The following is a 22,734-nucleotide window of genomic DNA, read 5'->3' on the forward strand; positions in this document are numbered from 1 at the left end:
ATGTGATTTTTTTCCTCTACAAAATGTATAAGGCAGTATTATTTTCATTGGAATAGTGTGATTGGAATATAACAGATTATCTAGAAGTCTTGCAGTTACATGATGCAGTGCTTCAACAGTTGGCTGTGTGTTAGTGGGAAGGAGCAGTGAGGAATGATCTAGAACAGACAGGCAGGCAGCTCTGTGCCGGTTTGGTTATTGAAGCATTTGTTCCTTCAGTATGGAGAGTTAGCAAACAGGCATTGGACATCTACTGGACAGATTTATAGAGCTTCCAGTAAAGAATTTCAGCATGATAAATAATGGAAGTCTGCAAAAGCATATATTTCTGTTATGTATTTATTTACATCTATACTTTTTCCATCTATATATTTATGTTTTGTATAACTTTGTATAACTGTTTTTTCCCTTAGCCATTTTAGATAGTTTGATTTTTTGCTTACCAGCTGAAGTGGTAAAGATTAAGAATAGAGGTGTTGAAAATTGTCTGAATTCATTTTGCTTTTCTGAGTATATAATTTTAGTTTAAGACCCGGCAAAAAATACATGCTCCTTTAGTAAATCAGCACTGCTTTTTTATTCTTAAGTTCCATTCATAAATTTTCTGTACTAAATTTCCCTAGGCAGTGTATTAAATCATTAACATTTCAGAAACATTTGAATCAATCTTATATTTTTTTTTTTGGTGATTTAATTGTAAAAATTAATATATTGTTTTTGAATGAGATAAGTGAAATGTAAAATTGTTCTTTTAAATAGGAGCTGGGAATAGTTAAAACTTAGAATCATAGAGTTGCCCAGGCTGGAAGGGACCTCCAAAGGTCATCTGGTCCGACCCCCCCGCCGTCAGCAAAACTTGATAATTTATTATTCTCTGGACCTGGTCCCGACCACCATTGTTCTCCAGATGTCCTTCAGGAAGTTGTTGTGGCATGGGCCAGATGAGGGAAGAACTTTTGTCTTCCAGCTTGTTCGTTGTGCTCAGAGTCTCTCAGGAGAAGGATGTCCACCCGCAGTAGAGCACATGTGCAGCAAATCCCCTGTTTTAGCAACAGTCCTAACTTTCAAGCACGATCAGTTGTCAGGGTGCACGTGTTAGTGGCTGGGGGAAAAGGACCTGGGGTGCTGCTGGTCAACAGCTGGCTGAGTATGAGCCAGCAACGTGCTCAGGTGGCCAAGGAGGCCAAGGGATAGTCCCTGAGTACAGGATAAATCCAAACAGACACACACCACGATATGCTAGATGAAATCTGTAAACACAAAGGAAAGAAAGATCAACACGGACAAGTGGAAGGTCTTGCTTCTAGGAAAACATAAGCCAGGAATTCCACAGGCTGGGATCGACCTGGCTGGGGAGCAACTCTGTGGAAAGGGGTTTGGGGTCCTGGTGGGCAACAGGGTCAATAGGAGTGACCAGTGCGGTGCTGCTGTGGGAGGGAAAGCCTTGAGAAAAGAAGGTTTAGGGGAAACCTTATCAGTGTGTTCCAGTATTTAAAGGCTGGCTACAAAGAAGATGGAGACTCCCTTTTTACTAGGAGTTGCATGGAAAAGACAAGAGGTCATGAGTACAAGTTGCTCCTGGGGAGATTCCAATTGGACACAAGAAGAAAATTTTTCATAATGAGAACAATCAGCCATTGGAATAAGTTCCCCAGGGAAGCAGTGAATTCCCCAACGCTGGACACTTTCAAAGTTCAGCTGGACAGGGTGCTGGGCCATCTTGTCTAGACTGTGCTTTTGCCAAGAAAGACTGGACCAGATGATCCTTGAGATCCCTTCCAAACCTGGTATTCCAATCATTATCCCACTCTATTCAGCACTTCTCAGGCCACACCTGGAACACAGTGTTCAGTTTTGGTCCCTGCTGTTCAACAAACATATGGACAGGCCAGAGAGGGTCCAGAGAAGGGACATAAAGATGAGCAAAGGACTGGAAAGCCTGCCGTATGAGGAAAGGCTGAGAGAACTGGGTTTGTTCAGTCTTGAGAAAGGAAGGTTTAGGGGAAACCTTATCAATGTGTTCCAGTATTTAAAGGCTGGCTACAAAGAAGATGGAGACTCCCTTTTTACTAGGAGTCGCATGGAAAAGACAAGAGGTCATGAGTACAAGTTGCTCCTGGGGAGATTCCAATTGGACACAAGAAGAAAATTTTTCATAATGAGAACAATCAGCCATTGGAATAAGTTCCCCAGGGAAGCAGTGAATTCCCCAACGCTGGACACTTTCAAAGTTCAGCTGGACAGGGTGCTGGGCCATCTTGTCTAGACTGTGCTTTTGCCAAGAAAGACTGGACCAGATGATCCTTGAGATCCCTTCCAAACCTGGTATTCTGTGATTGAAACCTCTTTTATTTTTCCTTTTTTTTTTTTTTTTTTTTTTTTTTTTTTAAGAGACAAACCAATCATTATCCCACTCTATTCAGCACTTCTCAGGCCACACCTGGAACACAGTGTTCAGTTTTGGTCCCTGCTGTTCAACAAACATATGGACAGGCCAGAGAGGGTCCAGAGAAGGGACATAAAGATGAGCAAAGGACTGGAAAGCCTGCCGTATGAGGAAAGGCTGAGAGAACTGGGTTTGTTCAGTCTTGAGAAAGGAAGGTTTAGGGGAAACCTTATCAATGTGTTCCAGTATTTAAAGGCTGGCTACAAAGAAGATGGAGACTCCCTTTTTACTAGGAGTCGCATGGAAAAGACAAGAGGTCATGAGTACAAGTTGCTCCTGGGGAGATTCCAATTGGACACAAGAAGAAAATTTTTCATAATGAGAACAATCAGCCATTGGAATAAGTTCCCCAGGGAAGCAGTGAATTCCCCAACGCTGGACACTTTCAAAGTTCAGCTGGACAGGGTGCTGGGCCATCTTGTCTAGACTGTGCTTTTGCCAAGAAAGACTGGACCAGATGATCCTTGAGATCCCTTCCAAACCTGGTATTCTGTGATTGAAACCTCTTTTATTTTTCCTTTTTTTTTTTTTTTTTTTTTTTTTTTTTTAGCCATGGACAAGATAGCTAAGAAGGTCAAAAAAATTAAGCAGAATGCTGAATTGCTTCAGTTGAATTGCATTAAGGCATTTTGCTATGACGGAACAAAGGCACTTTCAGTTGAGAAGAGAGAGGATGAACAAGGTAAAAAGTAAACAATTTGGATAGCAGTAGCTTTTAGAAGAAAATAGTAATCAGTTTTGCACTAATAGTATTAAACCTGCCACAGGTCTTCACGTCCTTGAAATCTTGGCAGATACCTAGGTTGCTTCAGCACTGTGAATGCTCTCTTATTTCCACCCTTTTGTGATTATCGGCTTCTCCATGAAGCTAACATAGAACTCAAACTATCTGTCCTTATCACAACCTCAAAGGTTGCTCAGAGGAAATGCATTCCTTTCCCAGATAATATCAAAGGCAGAAGAAGCCTTAAAGCTTTCGTGATAATGTTTAACCCCATACTCTGAATTGTTTGACTTCATCTGAGAAAAAATTTCCTTTTGCAGAACTGCTTGCTTTTCTGCCTTAGAATGCCCATCTGTAAAATGGGGTTATTAATACCTAACTCCCAGGAGTGCTGCAAGGTTTAGTTCATTGATGTTTGTTCAGCTGTTCAGGGGAATGTTCTATAGAAGCACAGTGTGTATTATTTTAAGTTAATTTCATTTGCTTTTCTGAAGTCCTGTATTTATGATACTGGTTCTGTTCCCATGATGGACCAATTTAAATGGTATCTGCTGCCTTGATTATTTTTAGTTTGTTGTGCAAAGTATGCTGTTCTTTCTTACTTTATTCTATCGTGGTCACTGGTCAGCCTCAGTAGGAATCAGATTGCTTAATTCACCTCCCTTCTCCCTGTGCTTTGCAGTTATTCGTGCTTTGCAGGAATAAGGGTACTTTACTTTCTTAATAGTCACACAGAATCACAGAACCACATGGGGTTGGAAGGGACCTCTGGAGATCATCCAGTCCAACCCCCTGCCAAAGCAGGTCCACCCAGAGCAGGTTGCACAGGAACGTGTCCAGGTGGGTTTGAATGTCTCCAGAGAAGGAGACTCCACCACCTCCCTGGGCAGCCTCTGTCAGGGCTCTGCCACCCTCACAGGAAAGAAGTTCCTCCTCATGTTTAGGTGGAACTTCTTATATTCAGGTTTGTGCCCATTTCCTCTTGTCCTGTCCCTGGGCACCACTGAAAAAAGACCAGCCCCATCCTCCTGACACCCTCCCTTTCAGTATTTATAAGCATTGATCAGATCCCCCTCTAGAAAGCCCCAAGTCCCTCAGCCTCTCCTCATAAGAGAGGTGCTCCAGGCCCCCAATCATCTTTGTAGCCCTCTGCTGTACCCTCTCCAGCAGTTCCCTGTCATTCTTGAACTGGGGAGCCCAGAACTGGTCCCAGTGCTCCAGCTGGGGCCTCCCCAGGGCAGAGCAGAGGGGCAGGATGACCTCCCTCCACCTGCTGGTCACTCTCTTCCTGATGCCTCCCAGGATGCCATTGGCCTTCTTGGCCACCAGGGCCCATTGCTGGCTCATGGTCATCCTATTGTCCACCAGGACTCCCAGGTCTTTCTCCTCAGAGCTGCTCTCCAGCAGGTCACCCCCACCCTGTCCTGGTGCAGGGGGTTATTCCTCCCCAGGTGCAGCACCCAACACTTGCCATTATTGAATTTCACCCAGTTCCTCTCTGCCCAACTCTCTAGCCTGTCCAGGTCTCACTGGATGGCAGCATGAGTCTTTCTATGAACATAAAATACGGACATATTTTATGGACACAGAATATTGGTATGTAGCACTTACACAGATGTGAGTCTTTCTATGGACATAAAATACGGACATATTTTATGGACACAGAATATTGGTATGTAGCACTTACACAGATGAACGAGAGCTAGCTGTAAAACTGAGGGGTCATTCAGGCATTTCTGTACAGCTCTGCAAGTAAGACATGACATATTTTGAACATTATCGTAATGGATCCGAGGTAGATAAGTCAGTAGTGCCAAAATAGACTCATTTTGTAGTGCCAGAACAAGCTAAGTAGCAGTAACATGAAGTCACCCACTTGTTTTCACTTGTGACCCGAACTTAATTATTTGAAGAACAGGAGAAAAGAAGGTAGAGCATATATATGGCTCTGTTCCTCATTGGTCAGTCACAGACACACGGATGGAGCCACTTTGGTCTTGGGGCTGCTGAGCTGAAGAGTCTCTCTGGCATTCAGGGATAGAGGCTTTCGGGCTGTTGAGCCAGTGGGATTTGCTCTGCATTTAGAAGTCATGGATTCCCTTATCTCTCCAGGTAGTATTCAGAAATTGATATTGTCTTCACAATCCTTGTTTATTGAATTGTTCTGCTGCAGAGACAGCGTGTGTTGCGTGTTAGAACTTGTAATATTTCATGTAATTATGAAGTGCTTTCTTCTCTACATATATGTGCATTCTAAGAAATAGTTATTATATAGACAGTCCTATTATTATTATTTAAGGCAGTCTTAATGGTTAACTACAGGCTTCTCTCCGTAAAGAATTGCCCCCTTGGTTCAGTTATGACATGACTGGTTCAGTACAGCCTGTACGTACAGCTCCGTACCTCTGACCAAGCATATGTCAACATTTTTGTTTGATTACTGTTAAATTGTACTTTCACATTCTTAAATTAAGGTCAATAAATATGATTGCCTAAAGGGATCATGTATTGTTTGAGCAAACAGAACTGAAACTCTTTAGTTTTCTGGGAGATGACATCCATCACCAGCAGTGCTGAGGCTTGTCTCTAGCTTAGATTACTTTGGGGACACCATCTATAGAACACAAATGTTCTACGTCAAGGAAGCGGTTAACAGTTTGTCCTTATCCCTGGTGAATTCTCAAGGAAAGAAACAGCCACATTTTACATTCCTAACTGCTTTTTACAGAAGGACCTCCATTCTTACCAGAGTCATTTGATCGAATTCTTCTTGATGCTCCATGTAGTGGGATGGGACAGAGACCAAACATGGCTTATTCCTCAACTCTAAGGGAAGTGACCTCTTACCAGCCACTACAGCGCAAGCTGTTCACTGTGGTATGTATTAATCACTGAGTAGAGAGGGAAAATGTATGTTGAATTTAGCTTATCTTTTCAGAAGTTAAGTAAAGAAGATAGTCTTAAGATTCAGTGAACCTTTCAGCTCCACCATAGCTGTTGCTAGGTGAAGTCAACTTACTGGAGCATGGGAAAAGTAGATACAAGCCATAGTAAACAAAAAACTTTTTTTATTCCTTCAGTTTTATCGGTTTGAATTGATAATAATTGCAAGGTTTTAAGTCATGGAGCAGGTTAAAGTCTCTTCTCTGCAGCATCATGAGCTCTTTAAGTTCAGTGCACAGACCTCCCATGCAGTGGTGCTGTGAGGTGTATGAGATGGAGTACAGAGCCAGGACGCCGTGTGACAACTTTTAATGCTAATAGGACTGTGCTTGGGGTGATGCAGAAAGATAAGATTTCATGAAACTTGTCCAATTCTGATTTCTGTGTGTTCGAAGTGAGCTTGAATTGCTTGAAAAAGCAGCGCACCAAATATATGGAAATGGTTACATGGACATCAAATATCACTGACAAAAATATTGTGTGTCCCTGGTTGGCAGCAGGTGGTGACAACCAGAACTAACCTGTCTGGGATACGCAGAGCTGTGCAGGTAACACATCTCACAAGGTGAATCATCCCAAGGGCACTAAGAGACCTCACCTGGAGTATTGTGTGCAGGTCTGGAGCCCTCAATATAAGAAGGACGTGGACCTGATGGAGCGGGTCCAGAGGAGGGCCACGAGGATGATCAGGGGGATGGAGCACCTCTGCTACGAGGACAGGCTGAGGGAGCTGGGGTTGTGCAGCCTGGAGAAGAGGAGGCTCCGGGGAGACCTAATAGCAGCCTTCCAGTACCTGAGGGGGGCCTACAGGAAGGCTGGGGAGAACCTGTTTAGAAAGGCCTGCAGTGACAGGACGAGGGGCAATGGCTTCAAGCTGGAGGGGAACAGATTTAGACTGGAGATGAGGAGAGGGTTCTTCACTGTGAGGGTGGTGGAGCACTGGAACAGGTTGCCCAGGGAGGTGGTTGAGGCCCCTTCCCTGGAGATATTCAAGGAGAGGCTCGACGAGGCCCTGGGCAACCTGGTCTAGTTGGGGGTGTCCCTGCTGACTGCGGGGGGGTCGGACTAGATGGCCTTTGGAGGTCCCTTCCGGCCTGGACAATTCTATGATATGATTCTATGATAATGAACTGCATGAGCTCTACAGCTGATTTGGAAAGAACCTTCCCAATCCACGGGCTCCTTTACTGCATTCCCTGAGAAGTATCACAATGCCTGGCTTAGACAGAAAGATTTGAGTTTGATTAAGCGCTAACTTTTAATATTAATAGCTTAATGGATTCTTGGTTAATGTTGCTTCAAGTTTTTACATTTTAAAAATAAGCTGAACTATTGTTTATGTCTCCCTGCAGGCCGTGAAATTGCTGAAGCCAGGAGGTGTTTTAGTATATAGCACATGTACAATTACACTCTCTGAAAATGAGGAGCAAGTTGCTTGGGCCCTGAAAACTTTTCCGTGCCTCCAGCTTCAACCCCAGGTAATATTTTCAGGGTCCTTCACACAACCCAATGAGCTTGTTTTGGCGCTGCAAAGTTACATGCTACATTTTATTATCAAGAAATCTCTTTTTCACTGCAGACAATTTTAACTGCTGTGGATAGAAATATCACAAGGATTTCTGAGGCTCTTTTAAATCTATTTTAGTGTTTAATTGAGCTTCATTTAGGGAATGTTAAGTAGTTTCCCACTGTGTACTGGGGTTGTTTTGATTTGTACAACAGTCATTTAAAACAACACGGACAAAAGATAGTTCAAACAGGTCAAAATTTCTTTCGCAATTCTTAATGTGTTTATCTTATTTTCTGGTTTTGCACCTTCACAGGAGAGGTGAAAAGTTTTATTAATGCTACTGCAGTAGTGAAGACTTGCATAAAGGGTGGGGAGATAAATGGAAAGAGCCTTGTGTTTTGAGGAAGGAGGATTTTACATGTATGAGAGCTATTTTTGTGTTATTTTAAGGAATGAAGGAATAAATTTATTTCAGGCTCAGTTTCCCAGGAATGTACCTTGTCTTTTTTGGCATCAGTGCCTACCATTAAGATGTCTAGGAGGAGGAGATACTAGATTATTTTTTTTTATCTATACTGCATACATTTCAAAAATACCTGCATGATATTTTACCTTTATTCATACCTTGAGAGAATTTCTCATCAGACCACATGCACCTCTCTCCTCCTTTGTTGATGTGATGAGTTGGGTGGGTTACTGGTTTATCGTCATGGCTTTGAGGAAAAGTCTGACTCTGATACCTATTTAGCTTGCTTACACGTTCTGTGATGACTTCTATCTGTCTTTAAGGAGTTTAGATGCATCTTTTAACTGAAATTTTAAAAAATGTATACAATAGGTGTACAATGAGAAATTATAGGAAGGCTGGTAAAGATTTAAGAAAACTGAAGCTTTTCTTAAAAGATTTGTATATCAGGTTCTTCTGCCTGCTTTCCTCACCATCCATTTACTATGAATTTATCATTCCAACTGTTTCAGCTGAGGTTATACACTTTACCTAACTGCATAAATATTGTCCTTGATAGAATGACAAAGCAGAACACAAGCCCCATGAATTCAAATGCAAGATTAATTCTGGTTTGATGGACTTCCTCTCACCAGTAATACAGTCTTAAATAAAGTAGTTTTCATACACAAATGCTCTATCTGTGTGTAAAAATCTTTAAGTGTATACTGTATTTTCAATGAGATGACACTGAATTGTTTATCCACAGATGGTTTCTAGTATCTTACGAGCAGTTCCCCAGTAGTTTAAGATAAGGTGATCTTTTCCAATGAACAGGAGACTGGAGCTCTCAGCTCAACTTACCTCATACTCCTTTATGTGTTTCCCATATTCTTTAGTCTCTCAGTGCACACCTGCTCTATACTCAGTCCTCTGCCTCCTCCCAGCTCAACTTACCTCATGCTCCTTTATGTACTTCCCATATTCTTTAGTCTCTCAGTGGACACCTGCTCTATACTCAGTCCTCTGCCTCCCACTTCCTCACTTTGGCAACAGGTCCTGGAATTAGGCTGGGTAAGGAAAAAACAGGAGATGGAGCCATGAAGTGTTGATCTCATTAGGTGGAGGTGACTGCAGGGCAGCTGGTCCCCACTTCCTCACTTTGGCAACAGGTCCTGGAATTAGGCTGGGTAAGGAAAAAAACAGGAGATGGAGCCATTAAAGTGTTGATCTCGTTAGGTGGAGGTGACTGCAGGGCAGCTGGTCCTTTGCCTGTGCAGACTTACTTCCTCTTGGAGTTGTACAGGAGGTACTGGATAGATCAGCTTAAATGCAATAACTTCACTGGAAAGAAAAAGGAAGGAAAAGGTAGAGGAAAAAATTGGTCTGTCTTTCAGCAAGTCACTTGAGCCTGAGTAATACTGTTTTCCCTGGACTTTTACCTTTCCACCCTCCCATTACATTACTCCAAGTCCTTATCCCTGTCTAGTTCTCTACGTTATTTTTTTCTCAAATGTCAATGGGCACCTCTTTTTGTCTCTTAACTGCAATCCTGCAGAGGGAAAGGAAGAGAGAGCCTCAGGCTGCAGCCTCTCAGCTTCCCAGCACACAGTACATGGTGAAGGAACTAACCTGCATCATGTGCTGACTGGGTGAGCTCACGTTTGAGCAAAAAGTGTGATGGCTCAAAAAATGCCCTGCTGTCGGCTGCATTATAGACTAGACTAGACCAGATTGACAAAGGAGATTTATTTTTGATATTCCAATGCCAGCTTTTGCACATTTTATGCTGTCTCCTACTGAATGCATTGAAAGAACAATCTAGCTAAGAATTAGATTTTTCCAGGAGCCACTATATTAAATAAAAACCAGTCAAGACTACTTGCAAGAAATGCTGAGAAAGATTTTTAAGTCCTTCTCCCCGGGATTTTGATGCCAAATGTCATCTCTTGAATTTAAATACTTGAGCTGTTCCTTCCTTCCTTTCTCTGCCTTCTGTACATACACATGTAGCAATCATCCCATTTACCTGTTAGTCCAATTACATGACATCATAGGAAATCTGAAGGACAGATTTTTCTGCTGCATCATCTTCCAAAACGATGCCTCTTCAGGCAGTAAAGTATTCTGGATTTGGGCTTTCAGTCTCTCCATTTGAGGTTTTTAATGTGAGGAATCCAGGTCTTTTTACTCCTGTTACTGGAATCACTATTTTTGTCTTGGCTCATAGCTGTTAGTCAGTACACAGAAGAGCTGCCTCATTTAAAAGTGAAAAACCTAAAGGCTTTAGAACTTGTTAGTGTCTGCTGGTAACGGCTTCCTTGTGATATTTCAGTCCTTTGAGTAATGACTTGATCTGGCCTCAGTAAGTGCTCTGAGCTGAAGTGGATTAGGCACAGCCCAACCTCCTTAAAGTGCTTTGGAGCTTCTATTTATGCTTTTATACATATTGGCCAGATGAAGGCAAGAAAAGAAGGGGCTGCATTACATCTGAATCCTCCCCTGGTGTGAGTGATATCAACCTAGCTTTGTTTGATGATATAAATGATATAATGATAATAAACCACCTTAACAGGCAGCACTGCCTATACGCAGTGGAGTACATTCAGGACATTTAAGAACTTTTTTTTTCCTTTCTGACTCAAAAAGGAACCTCATATCGGAGGAGAAGGCATGAGGGGAGCTGGGCTGTCGGGTGACCAGCTGAAGCTGCTGCAGAGATTTGATCCAGCTGCTGGGACGCTGCAAGGAATGGATATTAATTCTTTGCAAGATTCCAGGGAAGATGATCTGATTTCGCTGGCAAATAAGGACTGTATAGGATTTTTTATCGCAAAGTTTATTAAATCGGACAGTAAATAAGCATGGAGGAATGCACCCTGGAAAAAAACCCACTTCTGTGACCAGTTCTAAGAACAGTTCAGACATGAAGTGTGTTTCTTAGGGCTGCCATGCCGTTGCCAAGCCAACGGGCTGACAGCAGGGTTGCTATGGCAGCACCAAAATCTGCCAGCAGTTCTGCTGGGAAGGAGCCACAGGTTGCAGAGGGGGAAAAAAAAAAATGGGGGAAGGGGAGTATCATTTTTAAGTCTCCATTTGCTTTTGTGTCTGCAGCAGGTCAGCGTGTGAGTGAGGAGGGTGTGCACCCCTAGGGCTCCCTCTCCTCCCTCACCCCGCTCTCTACAAAATGCAAACATAAAAGAGATGGGAACTACTGTGAATCCTGGAAAAAGGTAGCTCCTAGGGAGGTTCACCAATCGTCGATGCTTCACAAAACACTGTCAGATTTTTACAAAGAACTGGTTTATAAATGGATACTTAGAACCTCATTTCTCTTTTATTTTAATACAAGCAAGATTCTCTGTACACATAGTATATACACAAAATACGATTAGGCTTTGTAGCATGTCTTTTATAGCAGCATGAATATATTAAACCATCTCACTCTGGGAATGTAAATAAATATTGTTTCAACATCAAACTTCCCATGCATAACTGTATTGGTTCTGAAGTAGCCTATTAGACTGGCTGACAAGTGACAATTTTAAAATCAAACATTTGCAACAGAAGGGGCTACAGTTGTGATTAATATATCAAAAGACAGAAAACAATGCATAATACCAGCTGAAATGTTGCAAATCACCTTTCAAACAACTAAGAATATTAACTCTTTATTGGTTAGAAAGCATCACCAGCTATAAAATCATAATAAAAATTGAAACTGGGGAAGCATGCTAATGAGAACTGACTTAATCCACTGCTCAAAGTTTTCATAATGTAAATTTTTATCTTTGAAATGTATTTTTGATGTATTTGAAAACTCTGCTTCAGTTCCAGAGGTGTTCTCCATTTGAACAGTATTCTCTCTTTACTCAGTACTGCTGGAACTGACAATAGCACTGAAATTAGAGGGAAAAGGTAAGTACAATTCAAAAGCATAAACTGACATCTGTGTTTGGTTTTTTTCCTCTCACTCATCAATTTCCAGTTTTTAAAAGCGTTATCTGAAAAACGTCTGTCTTCTCACACGTAACTGTTAGGTTGGATTAAAAAGAGCAACACTCCTCCTAGAATTTATTTTTATACTGTCAGAAGTGCTTTTGCATTTGCTCGAACTCAAAACAATTTATACAACTCTGTTTCTCAGTAGTCTGGTTGTTTACTTCTATCATCCCATTTACCTGTTAGTCCAATTACATGACATCATAGGAAATCTGAAGGACAGATTTTTCTGCTGCATCATCTTCCAAAACGATGCCTCTTCAGGCAGTAAAGTATTCTGGATTTGGGCTTTCAGTCTCTCCATTTGAGGTTTTTAATGTGAGGAATCCAGGTCTTTTTACTCCTGTTACTGGAATCACTATTTTTGTCTTGGCTCGTAGCTGTTAGTCAGTACACAGAAGAGCTGCCTCATTTAAAAGTGAAAAACCTAAAGGCTTTAGAACTTGTTAGTGTCTGCTGGTAACGGCTTCCTTGTGATATTTCAGTCCTTTGAGTAATGACTTGATCTGGCCTCAGTAAGTGCTCTGAGCTGAAGTGGATTAGGCACAGCCCAACCTCCTTAAAGTGCTTTGGAGCTTCTATTTATGCTTTTATACATATTGGCCAGATGAAGGCAAGAAAAGAAGGGGCTGCATTACATCTGAATCCTCCCCTGGTGTGAGTGATATCAACCTAGCTTTGTTTGATGATATAAATGATATAATGATAATAAACCACCTTAACAGGCAGCACTGCCTATACGCAGTGGAGTACATTCAGGACATTTAAGAACTTTTTTTTTCCTTTCTGACTCAAAAAGGAACCTCATATCGGAGGAGAAGGCATGAGGGGAGCTGGGCTGTCGGGTGACCAGCTGAAGCTGCTGCAGAGATTTGATCCAGCTGCTGGGACGCTGCAAGGAATGGATATTAATTCTTTGCAAGATTCCAGGGAAGATGATCTGATTTCGCTGGCAAATAAGGACTGTATAGGATTTTTTATCGCAAAGTTTATTAAATCGGACAGTAAATAAGCATGGAGGAATGCACCCTGGAAAAAAACCCACTTCTGTGACCAGTTCTAAGAACAGTTCAGACATGAAGTGTGTTTCTTAGGGCTGCCATGCCGTTGCCAAGCCAACGGGCTGACAGCAGGGTTGCTATGGCAGCACCAAAATCTGCCAGCAGTTCTGCTGGGAAGGAGCCACAGGTTGCAGAGGGGGAAAAAAAAAAATGGGGGAAGGGGAGTATCATTTTTAAGTCTCGAAAAAAAAATGTCACGGCTGGGGGAAGGGGAGTATCATTTTTAAGTCTCCATTTGCTTTTGTGTCTGCAGCAGGTCAGCGTGTGAGTGAGGAGGGTGTGCACCCCTAGGGCTCCCTCTCCTCCCTCACCCCGCTCTCTACAAAATGCAAACATAAAAGAGATGGGAACTACTGTGAATCCTGGAAAAAGGTAGCTCCTAGGGAGGTTCACCAATCGTCGATGCTTCACAAAACACTGTCAGATTTTTACAAAGAACTGGTTTATAAATGGATACTTAGAACCTCATTTCTCTTTTATTTTAATACAAGCAAGATTCTCTGTACACATAGTATATACACAAAATACGATTAGGCTTTGTAGCATGTCTTTTATAGCAGCATGAATATATTAAACCATCTCACTCTGGGAATGTAAATAAATATTGTTTCAACATCAAACTTCCCATGCATAACTGTATTGGTTCTGAAGTAGCCTATTAGACTGGCTGACAAGTGACAATTTTAAAATCAAACATTTGCAACAGAAGGGGCTACAGTTGTGATTAATATATCAAAAGACAGAAAACAATGCATAATACCAGCTGAAATGTTGCAAATCACCTTTCAAACAACTAAGAATATTAACTCTTTATTGGTTAGAAAGCATCACCAGCTATAAAATCATAATAAAAATTGAAACTGGGGAAGCATGCTAATGAGAACTGACTTAATCCACTGCTCAAAGTTTTCATAATGTAAATTTTTATCTTTGAAATGTATTTTTGATGTATTTGAAAACTCTGCTTCAGTTCCAGAGGTGTTCTCCATTTGAACAGTATTCTCTCTTTACTCAGTACTGCTGGAACTGACAATAGCACTGAAATTAGAGGGAAAAGGTAAGTACAATTCAAAAGCATAAACTGACATCTGTGTTTGGTTTTTTTCCTCTCACTCATCAATTTCCAGTTTTTAAAAGCGTTATCTGAAAAACGTCTGTCTTCTCACACGTAACTGTTAGGTTGGATTAAAAAGAGCAACACTCCTCCTAGAATTTATTTTTATACTGTCAGAAGTGCTTTTGCATTTGCTCGAACTCAAAACAATTTATACAACTCTGTTTCTCAGTAGTCTGGTTGTTTACTTCTATTTGCTAGAAATGTTTTGATAGGTTATGTTTTCTACTGTTCTTAAATAAAATACATCCCTTCTTTTTTTCTGTCAAGGCTGTAGGGCCTCTCCTGGCAGGGCAGGAGATGGAATTCTTGTCTGCTTTCATTGGTCACTCCTTGCCATTAACCACACCAAGTCTAAGGAAGATGTAAAGTTTCATCAGTAGTAGGTGAGAGATCCTATTTAGACCCATGATAGCTCATGCTGTAAATTACAGTCCTCTTAGTCTAAATATGGCTAAAATAATTACTTAGGAACAACAGGGATCAGTCTTTCATTTTAAGTACATGTTGAGATCTTTCACTCAATGCTAGTAAAAAAAGCATTTTCTTTTTGCAGAATGTATAAATTCTGTAAACATTATTCAGCAAACATAGATTATATAGTGAAATTTGTGTATGCATATAAAATAAGGAACTTTGTCTCCAGTTTCAGTAGCAGGATTTTTGCGATGCTGAATTTGAAAGAATTAGGATTGCTGATGTTTTAGTGGAAAATTTCTTGAGACTTTTCCAGATTTCTTTAGTTTTGAATGATAAACAGGCCTTTCTAGAAGGTGATCTCACTTGATTTTATACAAGAAGTTTTGGGGGGGCATTGGGGGGAGAGAAATAGTAACTGACTTGTGTTTGATTCCAGTGTAAATGCAGACCAGACTTAACCGGAAAAAACTTACTGGTATCTGAACTTTAACTACTAGAGTTGTTTCTGCAAAAGTCAACTGCCTGACTTAAAAGAACACTTAGCATATTAAAGGAATAAGCCTCATCAGCTGTGCCCCTGGGCTGCTCTCTCTGTTGGTAATTGGGGAGGCAATTTGGAACAGAAACTCAATTAAGATGCTCCAAATCATCCCTTGAAGGAGCCAGTGTCCTTTCCTTGACTACAGACTTGGCTAAATTCGATGGCTAAAGTTGGATGGATGCCCTTCCTATTTTTCTTTTCTTTCTTTACCAATCTTCCTGTGACTTTAGAAGTGTAGGAATACTTTGTCACAATTTTGACATATGGTGTATATATTTATTTTTAATACATAATAGTATTACTTTCCTGGTAAGAGTGCTTTACACTCTGAATAATTACGCTTCAGTGTTTGGTGCTGAAGCACAATAGAATATATTTATATATATAATATATGAGATATTTATATATTAAATTGAAAAAAGTTATTGTCATTGTACTGAAAGATTAACCCTACAAAACAGACAGATCAGGCATGCAATCAGATCCTGGCTTTAAGAAAGTCTGAAAAGTAGTTCTTGCTATTTGCAGAAATAGTGATTAGTAATAGCGCCAAATCTAGGTATTTCTCTTGGTCAATATAAAGATAGTAAAAGAGGCAGCCTGGTAGAGTATGAAATTATTGTACAGCTTTCAGTGTCACGGAGTCCACCAATTTTTAGGTCACAGGATTCTATATGCTTATTAAAGAAAAGGGAATGGTTTAGTAAGAAAGAGGCTGGTGATGGTGATCAGCAAGAAATTACTTTGGAGTGGGTAGTTTAAAATATAAAGAACCTTCTTTCTATGTTTAATTGTTAACAACTAAAAAAATTGTGGAAAAAAATCCAATTTTGTACTGGTAGAATTCATTGCAGAGTAGGTATGCATGACAGGTAACGGGGGTAAGGATAAAGTAAGAAAAGAGAACACAAATGAATTAGAAGAACCAACTTAATCGCTATTATATCTGATATGAATCTTTTTTGGGGCTGCGTAGGAACACATCTCTGGGGTGGTAAGTTATAAAAAGAAACTGTAAAACTACTGTAAGCTCATATGTAACAGTTTGTTATATAAAAGTGGGGAAATAAATTATAGACAAATTGCCAAGCTATAAATTCGGTTGATTAAAACCATTCACACTAAAAATGGCATCCATATATTTTACAGATGATAGAACTAAAATTTTTTGTGAAAGATCTGCAATAAATATAAGTAAATGTACACTAGAAACGTTATATTACACCCTGAAAAATAATTTCTCTGTTCTTCCTCTAGACTATGTAATAAAGTTTTTTGCAATGTGCTTTATTTTCATGGAGGGAATAGAACTGAAGTCAAAGCATTTGGGAAGTAGCTCTCAGCCTGATGGGTTAAAGCAGTCAGAGGTCAAATGTAACCACAGCCCTAAATCAATCTTTAGTGCCTGCCCCAGGAGGAGGCTCACACTGACCTTTTTACTTTGCACAGACACTGGTTAAAAGCCATCAGAGCACTCACTGCCTTCCAGCTGAGGGAATGATAATGGACCATGTTAACACCTCTGCAGCTGTCACAGAAGGTGAATATGACTCTACAAGCCAACAACGGAGCTTAAAAATGATAATTACTAACAAAAATCACAAAAGACAGTAAGTATGAAGGGGCAGGGTATTAGAGCTGGGCAGCAACTGCATGTTCAGGGTGAGCAACCAGATGTGCAGAGAGAAGCCACAGTAAGTCTTTACTTTTATTCCAGGTTTGATGAGTGGGATTTCATTTCCTTACCCTCTGCTCATGATAAGGGCTATAGGTGAAGAGTTTACAGATTGCTGTGACAATAGGAACTCCACTCAAGCTCCCTGTGCCTTTAAAACCGGTCTTCGTTAATTAGGGGCAAAGCCTTAGGAGAAACTTAGCTATTTAATTTTATACCTTGAGAACCAAAAACTGTGGAACTCTTCTCCAATTCTGACCTCTTGATGCCAGACACGCTGAATTCGTGAGTATTCTAGAAGAGGGTTTTATGGATCTGTAAAATTTTTTAATTTCTAGGCATTAATTTATTGATGGATTTAAAAATAGTTTTTTTTCAATCTCTTAACTGCTGCCTTTGAGCACAAACCTGTTGCTCATTTCTCCCCACTCCCCTGTCCCTCAGCAGCTCGGGAGGCTGTTGCTCTCACCCCTTCCAGCCCCTCCTCCAGAATTCCCTCTTCCCACCCAGCTGATAGCAGACAGACTGGGGCTGCTGCATTTGAAACCACATACAAAAATAAGGTTAACATCTACCATATACACACGGAAATGTTCAGTGCTTCCCATTGCTTCCATATACTTTATACTTCCAAATTCTTTAGAAAAATAGAAAGTGAGAGATGACAAGACCTATGTATCGCTTAACTATTTCAGCTTTCTTTCCTGCTATCATCTCACTGGTTTTAGCATCTTGTTAGCTCATTTGAATAGCAATTTTACAGGTTGTTTTGTAACGTACATAAGACTCTGGTGCTCACTGGGACCTCTCCCATTCTTCAGGTTCAAAGCTCCCAAAACCAGATACAGGAATATGAACTCATTCATAGCCTATTGCAAACAAGAATATTAAAACTTTCTGTTGGCAAAATTTTGCAAAGACATTTCTTCACATTTCTTCTTTGATATGTCCTCCAGTTTGGAGTATTTTTTTAAAGCTTCTTATTGAAATAATTCTGTTAAAGTGCTTTTCAAAGTAGTGCTCAGCAGGCAGGTGGGATTGTGCAATATGTGTAGTACAAGCTCACATTACAAATAGTTGTCACTCTTAAAACAGCAACTGAAGGAAAGTCTCTTAACAAATCTAATAACCTACTGAGTGAGTCTGTAAGAATGCATGTGTTAGTATGGTGTCTATACATAATTAGTAGGACTATACAAAACATGATTCTCTCATTAGTTGGGTTGGGCCATGCCTTTTTTGGCGATATTTCCATTCCATACATCAATCTATAGGCCATACTTCAATACTAGGGCTTGGGCTATGCTCTTCATTTCCTCATTTCTTTGTCTATATATGCCCACCTACTGCATGGTTTTCATACAGTACTCAGTGCTCTGTAATTCTGCCAAACATTTCTTAAGAATACTTTAAGAAAGGTGGAAAATAAACACTCTCTGGAGCAAAAGTAAAAAGAGAACAATAAAAAAAAAATCCAAGTATTGAAGTGGGATCCATAGATCACTGGTTGGAGGACACGGCTGTCACAGAACAGCTGGAGGGAGCAGCAGCCTTTGCTGAAGCTGGTGAAACAGCTGGAGCCAGGCTCTACAGAGCAAGACTTTCCACATTCTCTTTCCATTTCCACGTGAGCTGATATGATTCAAACAGCACAGTCTTTCAATGTCATTTTCCACTGATAACCCTGAAAATCCTCTCATATCAAAAGCCACTGTTTATATATAGTCTTATATATCCCTTTAGTAATACAACAGGTCTACTTACCTATGCTTCCTTTGGCTACAAAACCTTTTAGTCTCGTTTAGAAAAACGCTCAAAAAGGTTATTTCTAGAAAAATACCCTTGTCCTTGTCTTCCCCACAGTTCATCCTTTGAGCCAAATAATACCCCTGAATAACCACAACAGTCAGCAGCACCGGGAGGAACAGCCAGATACCTGACAGCAGAATTTCACACTCTTAGGTTGTTAAGAAAAAGAAAAAAAAGCAAATAAAGCATGAGGGAGAGGGGCAGGAGAGGGCTAGGGAGGACAAAGGACGTTGAAGAGAGTTTAAACTGAATTGCTCGGATGCTGGAAGGGGAGATTGGAGACAACATGCACCTGCCACACATCTCATCCATTTCACTAAAATGATATTCCAAATCAGGCAATGCTGATATTCCCAGAATTAAAATAATAAATAAAAAGAACTTCCAGCTAAATTAATTATTATCCCACTACAGTCTTTATATATAATGTGCTATTTACAGTGAAATACAATAAGTATTTCAATCATACAAGGACTACAAAGACTAGATGTGTTGCAGAACAGCTTTTACACGAGGCAAGGGTATGGGACCTGTAGTGAAACCAAGAGTGGCTTCCCCCCGACTTACCAGTGCACCAGGTGTTCAGTGCAACCCAAACTGGGGTCACTCCCTTTGACTTCAATGCATTTTTCTCTAACGAGTATTTTGTCCCAGGCATTTTTCTAAGCTCTCAGCAGCAGCACGAGGGTTTGGGTGAAGGAGAAGCCGGGAGCTGGCTGCAGAGTGGGAATGCAGAGGAACTGGCGAGTGTAGAGAGAGTGGAGAAGCTACAAAAATTTATTTTTCCAACAAAATAACTCTCCACAAGCTGTGTAAACTTTTCTTACTAAAACAAATACTCTAAAACACAAGGATTTTACATTTCCAGTGAAACACTCACAGTAACATTTGCCTGGTTTTCACTCTCCTGAAGTCTCGACACAGAGCCAGCAGATTGATGCTTTCTCAATTACCTGGGCCAGTAAACTCCCTCGTGTGCCCTCGCTGCAATTTGCATTTTTAAATGAGTAGACAGAATGAAGAAAGGGGCTTGTTGGGCTCTGGAGTCATCTTTGTCTTCCTCAGTGGAGTCTCCCCCGGGCTGCCTGCCGTGCACACGCACACGTACACACACCCACCCACCACGTCCCCCCCTCTGCCCTGTGTGCTCCCTCGGGCTGACACCAGAACAACAAGTGAAGCTGTGTCCATCCCAATCCTGTGACCTGTACAGAGAGGAATCATTTCTAGTGGTCAGTTCCTTAGCTTTACCGTTAATTTAAAATGCAAAATCGGGTTTGCAAGGATAAGGTGTAAGAGTTAGACCCTTTATCTCAAGCACTCACTCGTATTTACAATAAGTATAAGCTTTCTGCTACAGAAGAAGAAGTATTTAGGTTGAACACTGTTACAGATTTCCTAAATGAGGCTAGTTCCAGTTGCCAGTAATTCAAAAGCAAATCTGCTGACTTGGCATTAGGACTCTAAAACAGTGTGATCAAACTTAGATAGTAAGAAGGTGTCTGCAGAAATAACATTTATAAACTGTATATACAGTACACAGTACCAGTACATAGAAAATAGATTTTGACTTTATGATCCCCTGGCTGTAAGGCAAGACTGAATTCTGTCTTCAAATGGAGTCCACCAGAGGTATAAGCAACAGATAGTGGCCCTTAAATCAATATGCAAATCAAGTGCATACAAATTAAAAATCAGAGCAGACAAAAAGTTTTAGATTTTTTTTTTTTATGTGCTGAGTCTGGCTTGCTGAATACACTGGAAGTTATTAAACATCAAATGTACCTTTTTTTAAAAAACACTAACAACACCTTGATGGCAACAGATATTGTTCAAGTGGCAGCTACCAAAAAACAGCTTGGAAAAGGGCGCAGTACAACACCAGGCCCTCTGCAGTTGTACCACGCTCATTCAGAGAGCACTAACCAAAAAAAAAAAAAATAAAGTATATGAATATTCTATTTCATGCCATTGCTGTGCGAGCAACAGCAATACAAACCAGCATACAGAAGGATACCATGTGTTCTGCAATGGAGAACCCAAAGATATTTTCAAAGGGGCATCGTTACAAGACTTCCAAGAAACACAAGACTGCCCGGGGGCAGGAGTTACTGCCGGATGTAAACATCCCTGTTCCACTCTCCCGCCTCGTTGCGCTTTTTGGAGATGACCTCCCCATCCTTGTCACAATATTGGTCCCTGGATTTGTGGCGGCTCCGCTGTTTGTTGCACTCGTTGTGGTCCTGCTCGCGGTCCCTCTCCCTGGAGCGGTGCCTCGATTCCCTGTGTCTGTGGTCACTGCTCCCGTGGGACTCGTCCCGGTGGTTGTGATCCCGGTGAGACTCGTAGTGGTCGCCGTGCTCGTGGGAGTAGTCCTCCTTCGGCTCCACGTACGCCGAATCTCTGCTGTCTTGTGTTTCTGAGTCAAAAGTTTCTTGCCTGGAAAGGCCTCTGACACCACCGCGATGGTTGTGGTGTTGGCTGGAGGAAGAGCGATGCTGGGATTTCTTGATGGGTTCAACCCGTGCTTCCTCTTCAATGTGTGACCCACCACGGTCAGGGACTGAATGGTCATTCCTCTGGTCTCCTTGAGATCCCTGCTATCACAACCAGCAGTGAGTTCACAGGCACGAAGGACACCTTTAAAAACCTCCCCGATATCAAATTCAACTAGAAAGTATCATGAAACCAATAAAATTGAAGTACACAACAATCCACTTTGAATCTAAACTAGGAAAAAAACCAACATCAGAATTCAACTTGTACTGAAAAGATCAGTATTATAATACAAACGATCCCTTTCACTCCCATCAGCCCGGAGAGTGGCACTCAGGTTATTCTGTGACACGTCTCCGGTGATGTTTCTGAGGATTCCAGTCAGCAGGAATTGCCTGCCACGCTCCAGACAAGCAGAGAGCAGGCAGGAGCAGGACAAACTGCAGGGAAATGAAGGAGGAGGCGATGGCAGGAGAGGGCAGGTACCAGCCCAGAGGTCAGAGACGCCTGGAAACTGCCCGTACGGAAAAGCCATTTTAGATTTTAGAGGAGTGAGCAGGTGGATTCAACCAAAGTACAAAACCTTGGCTCTTTTAAAGGACTTGATTTGTTTTGGTTTTCTTGTAAGAAAAAAAAGCAATTGAATCTTGTATGAATGAAGTTTGTATTATGATACTAATAGTATCACTGACCTTCTGTTTTTCTCAGCAATAATTCCATTTCTTCACGGTAATGAAAAATTCAACTTTGACTTTATAATTTTAAGAGCTGAAGAATACAGAGCATTGCTAAGGAAAGCAGGAAGAGAGTGATATTATCACCTAAAGAATTTCCTAACACACCACCACTATTAAAAGACTGAAATAAAAATTACCAGGTAATATCAAACCTACTCTTCACCAGCATAATACTTTGAAATCACTGCAAAACGAACAAGTGGCATTATTTAACTCATTTGGGGGTTTCATTACATTAACTTGCTTTTATTCCCAAAGCACAGCCAAAGCTTTTTCAAGCTTAATTGCAAAATTTTAAGAAATAGTTTATGGTAAAATTTAATTATCCTTCTCACATAAGGGGAAGAACGTCAAGACAGAATCACCTCTATCAGCACAAAATAAGTAGTTTTTAACAGAGTTATACAGACATTTGTTTGTGAGACTGTTCTGAATTTCTCCAAGTTAGTCTAAAGTTTGCCCTCCTGTGCTCAGAGCTGTCTATAAATAAGGGCTGCCTCCAGGGCAGCTCACGGACGAGGCTTCTCTCAGTCTTTGTATGTTGTGGGAAAGAGCTGGGGGAAGGAGGAAATTTTGTCCTTCAGCTACAGATCCTGGCAGGTGGGTTTCCTAGCAACCCAAAAAATTAAAATGACAGGAAATTGGAAAGGAACAAATCCGTATTTTATCAGCGACTTGTAAGAAGCAACATATTTCCAATCAGCAATTTGATAAATTTGACAAATCGTTATTTTCTAAGGCAGCATTTTGTTCTGTACCCTCCCAGGAACTGGCTGGGCTGCTCCCTGTGCTCCCAATTAGCAACAAATGG

General features: G+C 41.0%; 2 protein-coding genes across 2 annotated transcripts in view; one reads left to right on the forward strand and one right to left on the reverse strand.

Moving 5' to 3' along the window:
* NSUN6 (NOP2/Sun RNA methyltransferase family member 6) overlaps window positions 1-11,549 on the forward strand; it is a 40,826-nt gene extending 29,277 nt beyond the window's left edge. Inside the window, exons 12-15 of the mRNA XM_014946117.1 lie at window positions 2,997-3,128; window positions 5,899-6,047; window positions 7,466-7,591; window positions 10,718-11,549. Of these exons, the coding sequence (XP_014801603.1) occupies window positions 2,997-3,128; window positions 5,899-6,047; window positions 7,466-7,591; window positions 10,718-10,930 (620 nt within the window). The 3' untranslated portion in view covers window positions 10,931-11,549. The remainder of the gene's footprint in view (window positions 1-2,996; window positions 3,129-5,898; window positions 6,048-7,465; window positions 7,592-10,717) is intronic.
* A 7,132-nt stretch (window positions 11,550-18,681) lies between these two features.
* CACNB2 (calcium channel, voltage-dependent, beta 2 subunit) overlaps window positions 18,682-22,734 on the reverse strand; it is a 102,981-nt gene continuing 98,928 nt past the window's right edge. Inside the window, exon 14 of the mRNA XM_014946106.1 lies at window positions 18,682-21,287. Coding sequence (XP_014801592.1) covers window positions 20,799-21,287 — 489 coding nt within the window. The 3' untranslated portion in view covers window positions 18,682-20,798. The remainder of the gene's footprint in view (window positions 21,288-22,734) is intronic.

This window comes from Calidris pugnax, unplaced genomic scaffold (assembly GCF_001431845.1).
Source record: "Calidris pugnax isolate Ruff unplaced genomic scaffold, ASM143184v1 scaffold19, whole genome shotgun sequence".
In the NCBI taxonomy this organism is placed as follows: domain Eukaryota; kingdom Metazoa; phylum Chordata; class Aves; order Charadriiformes; family Scolopacidae; genus Calidris; species Calidris pugnax.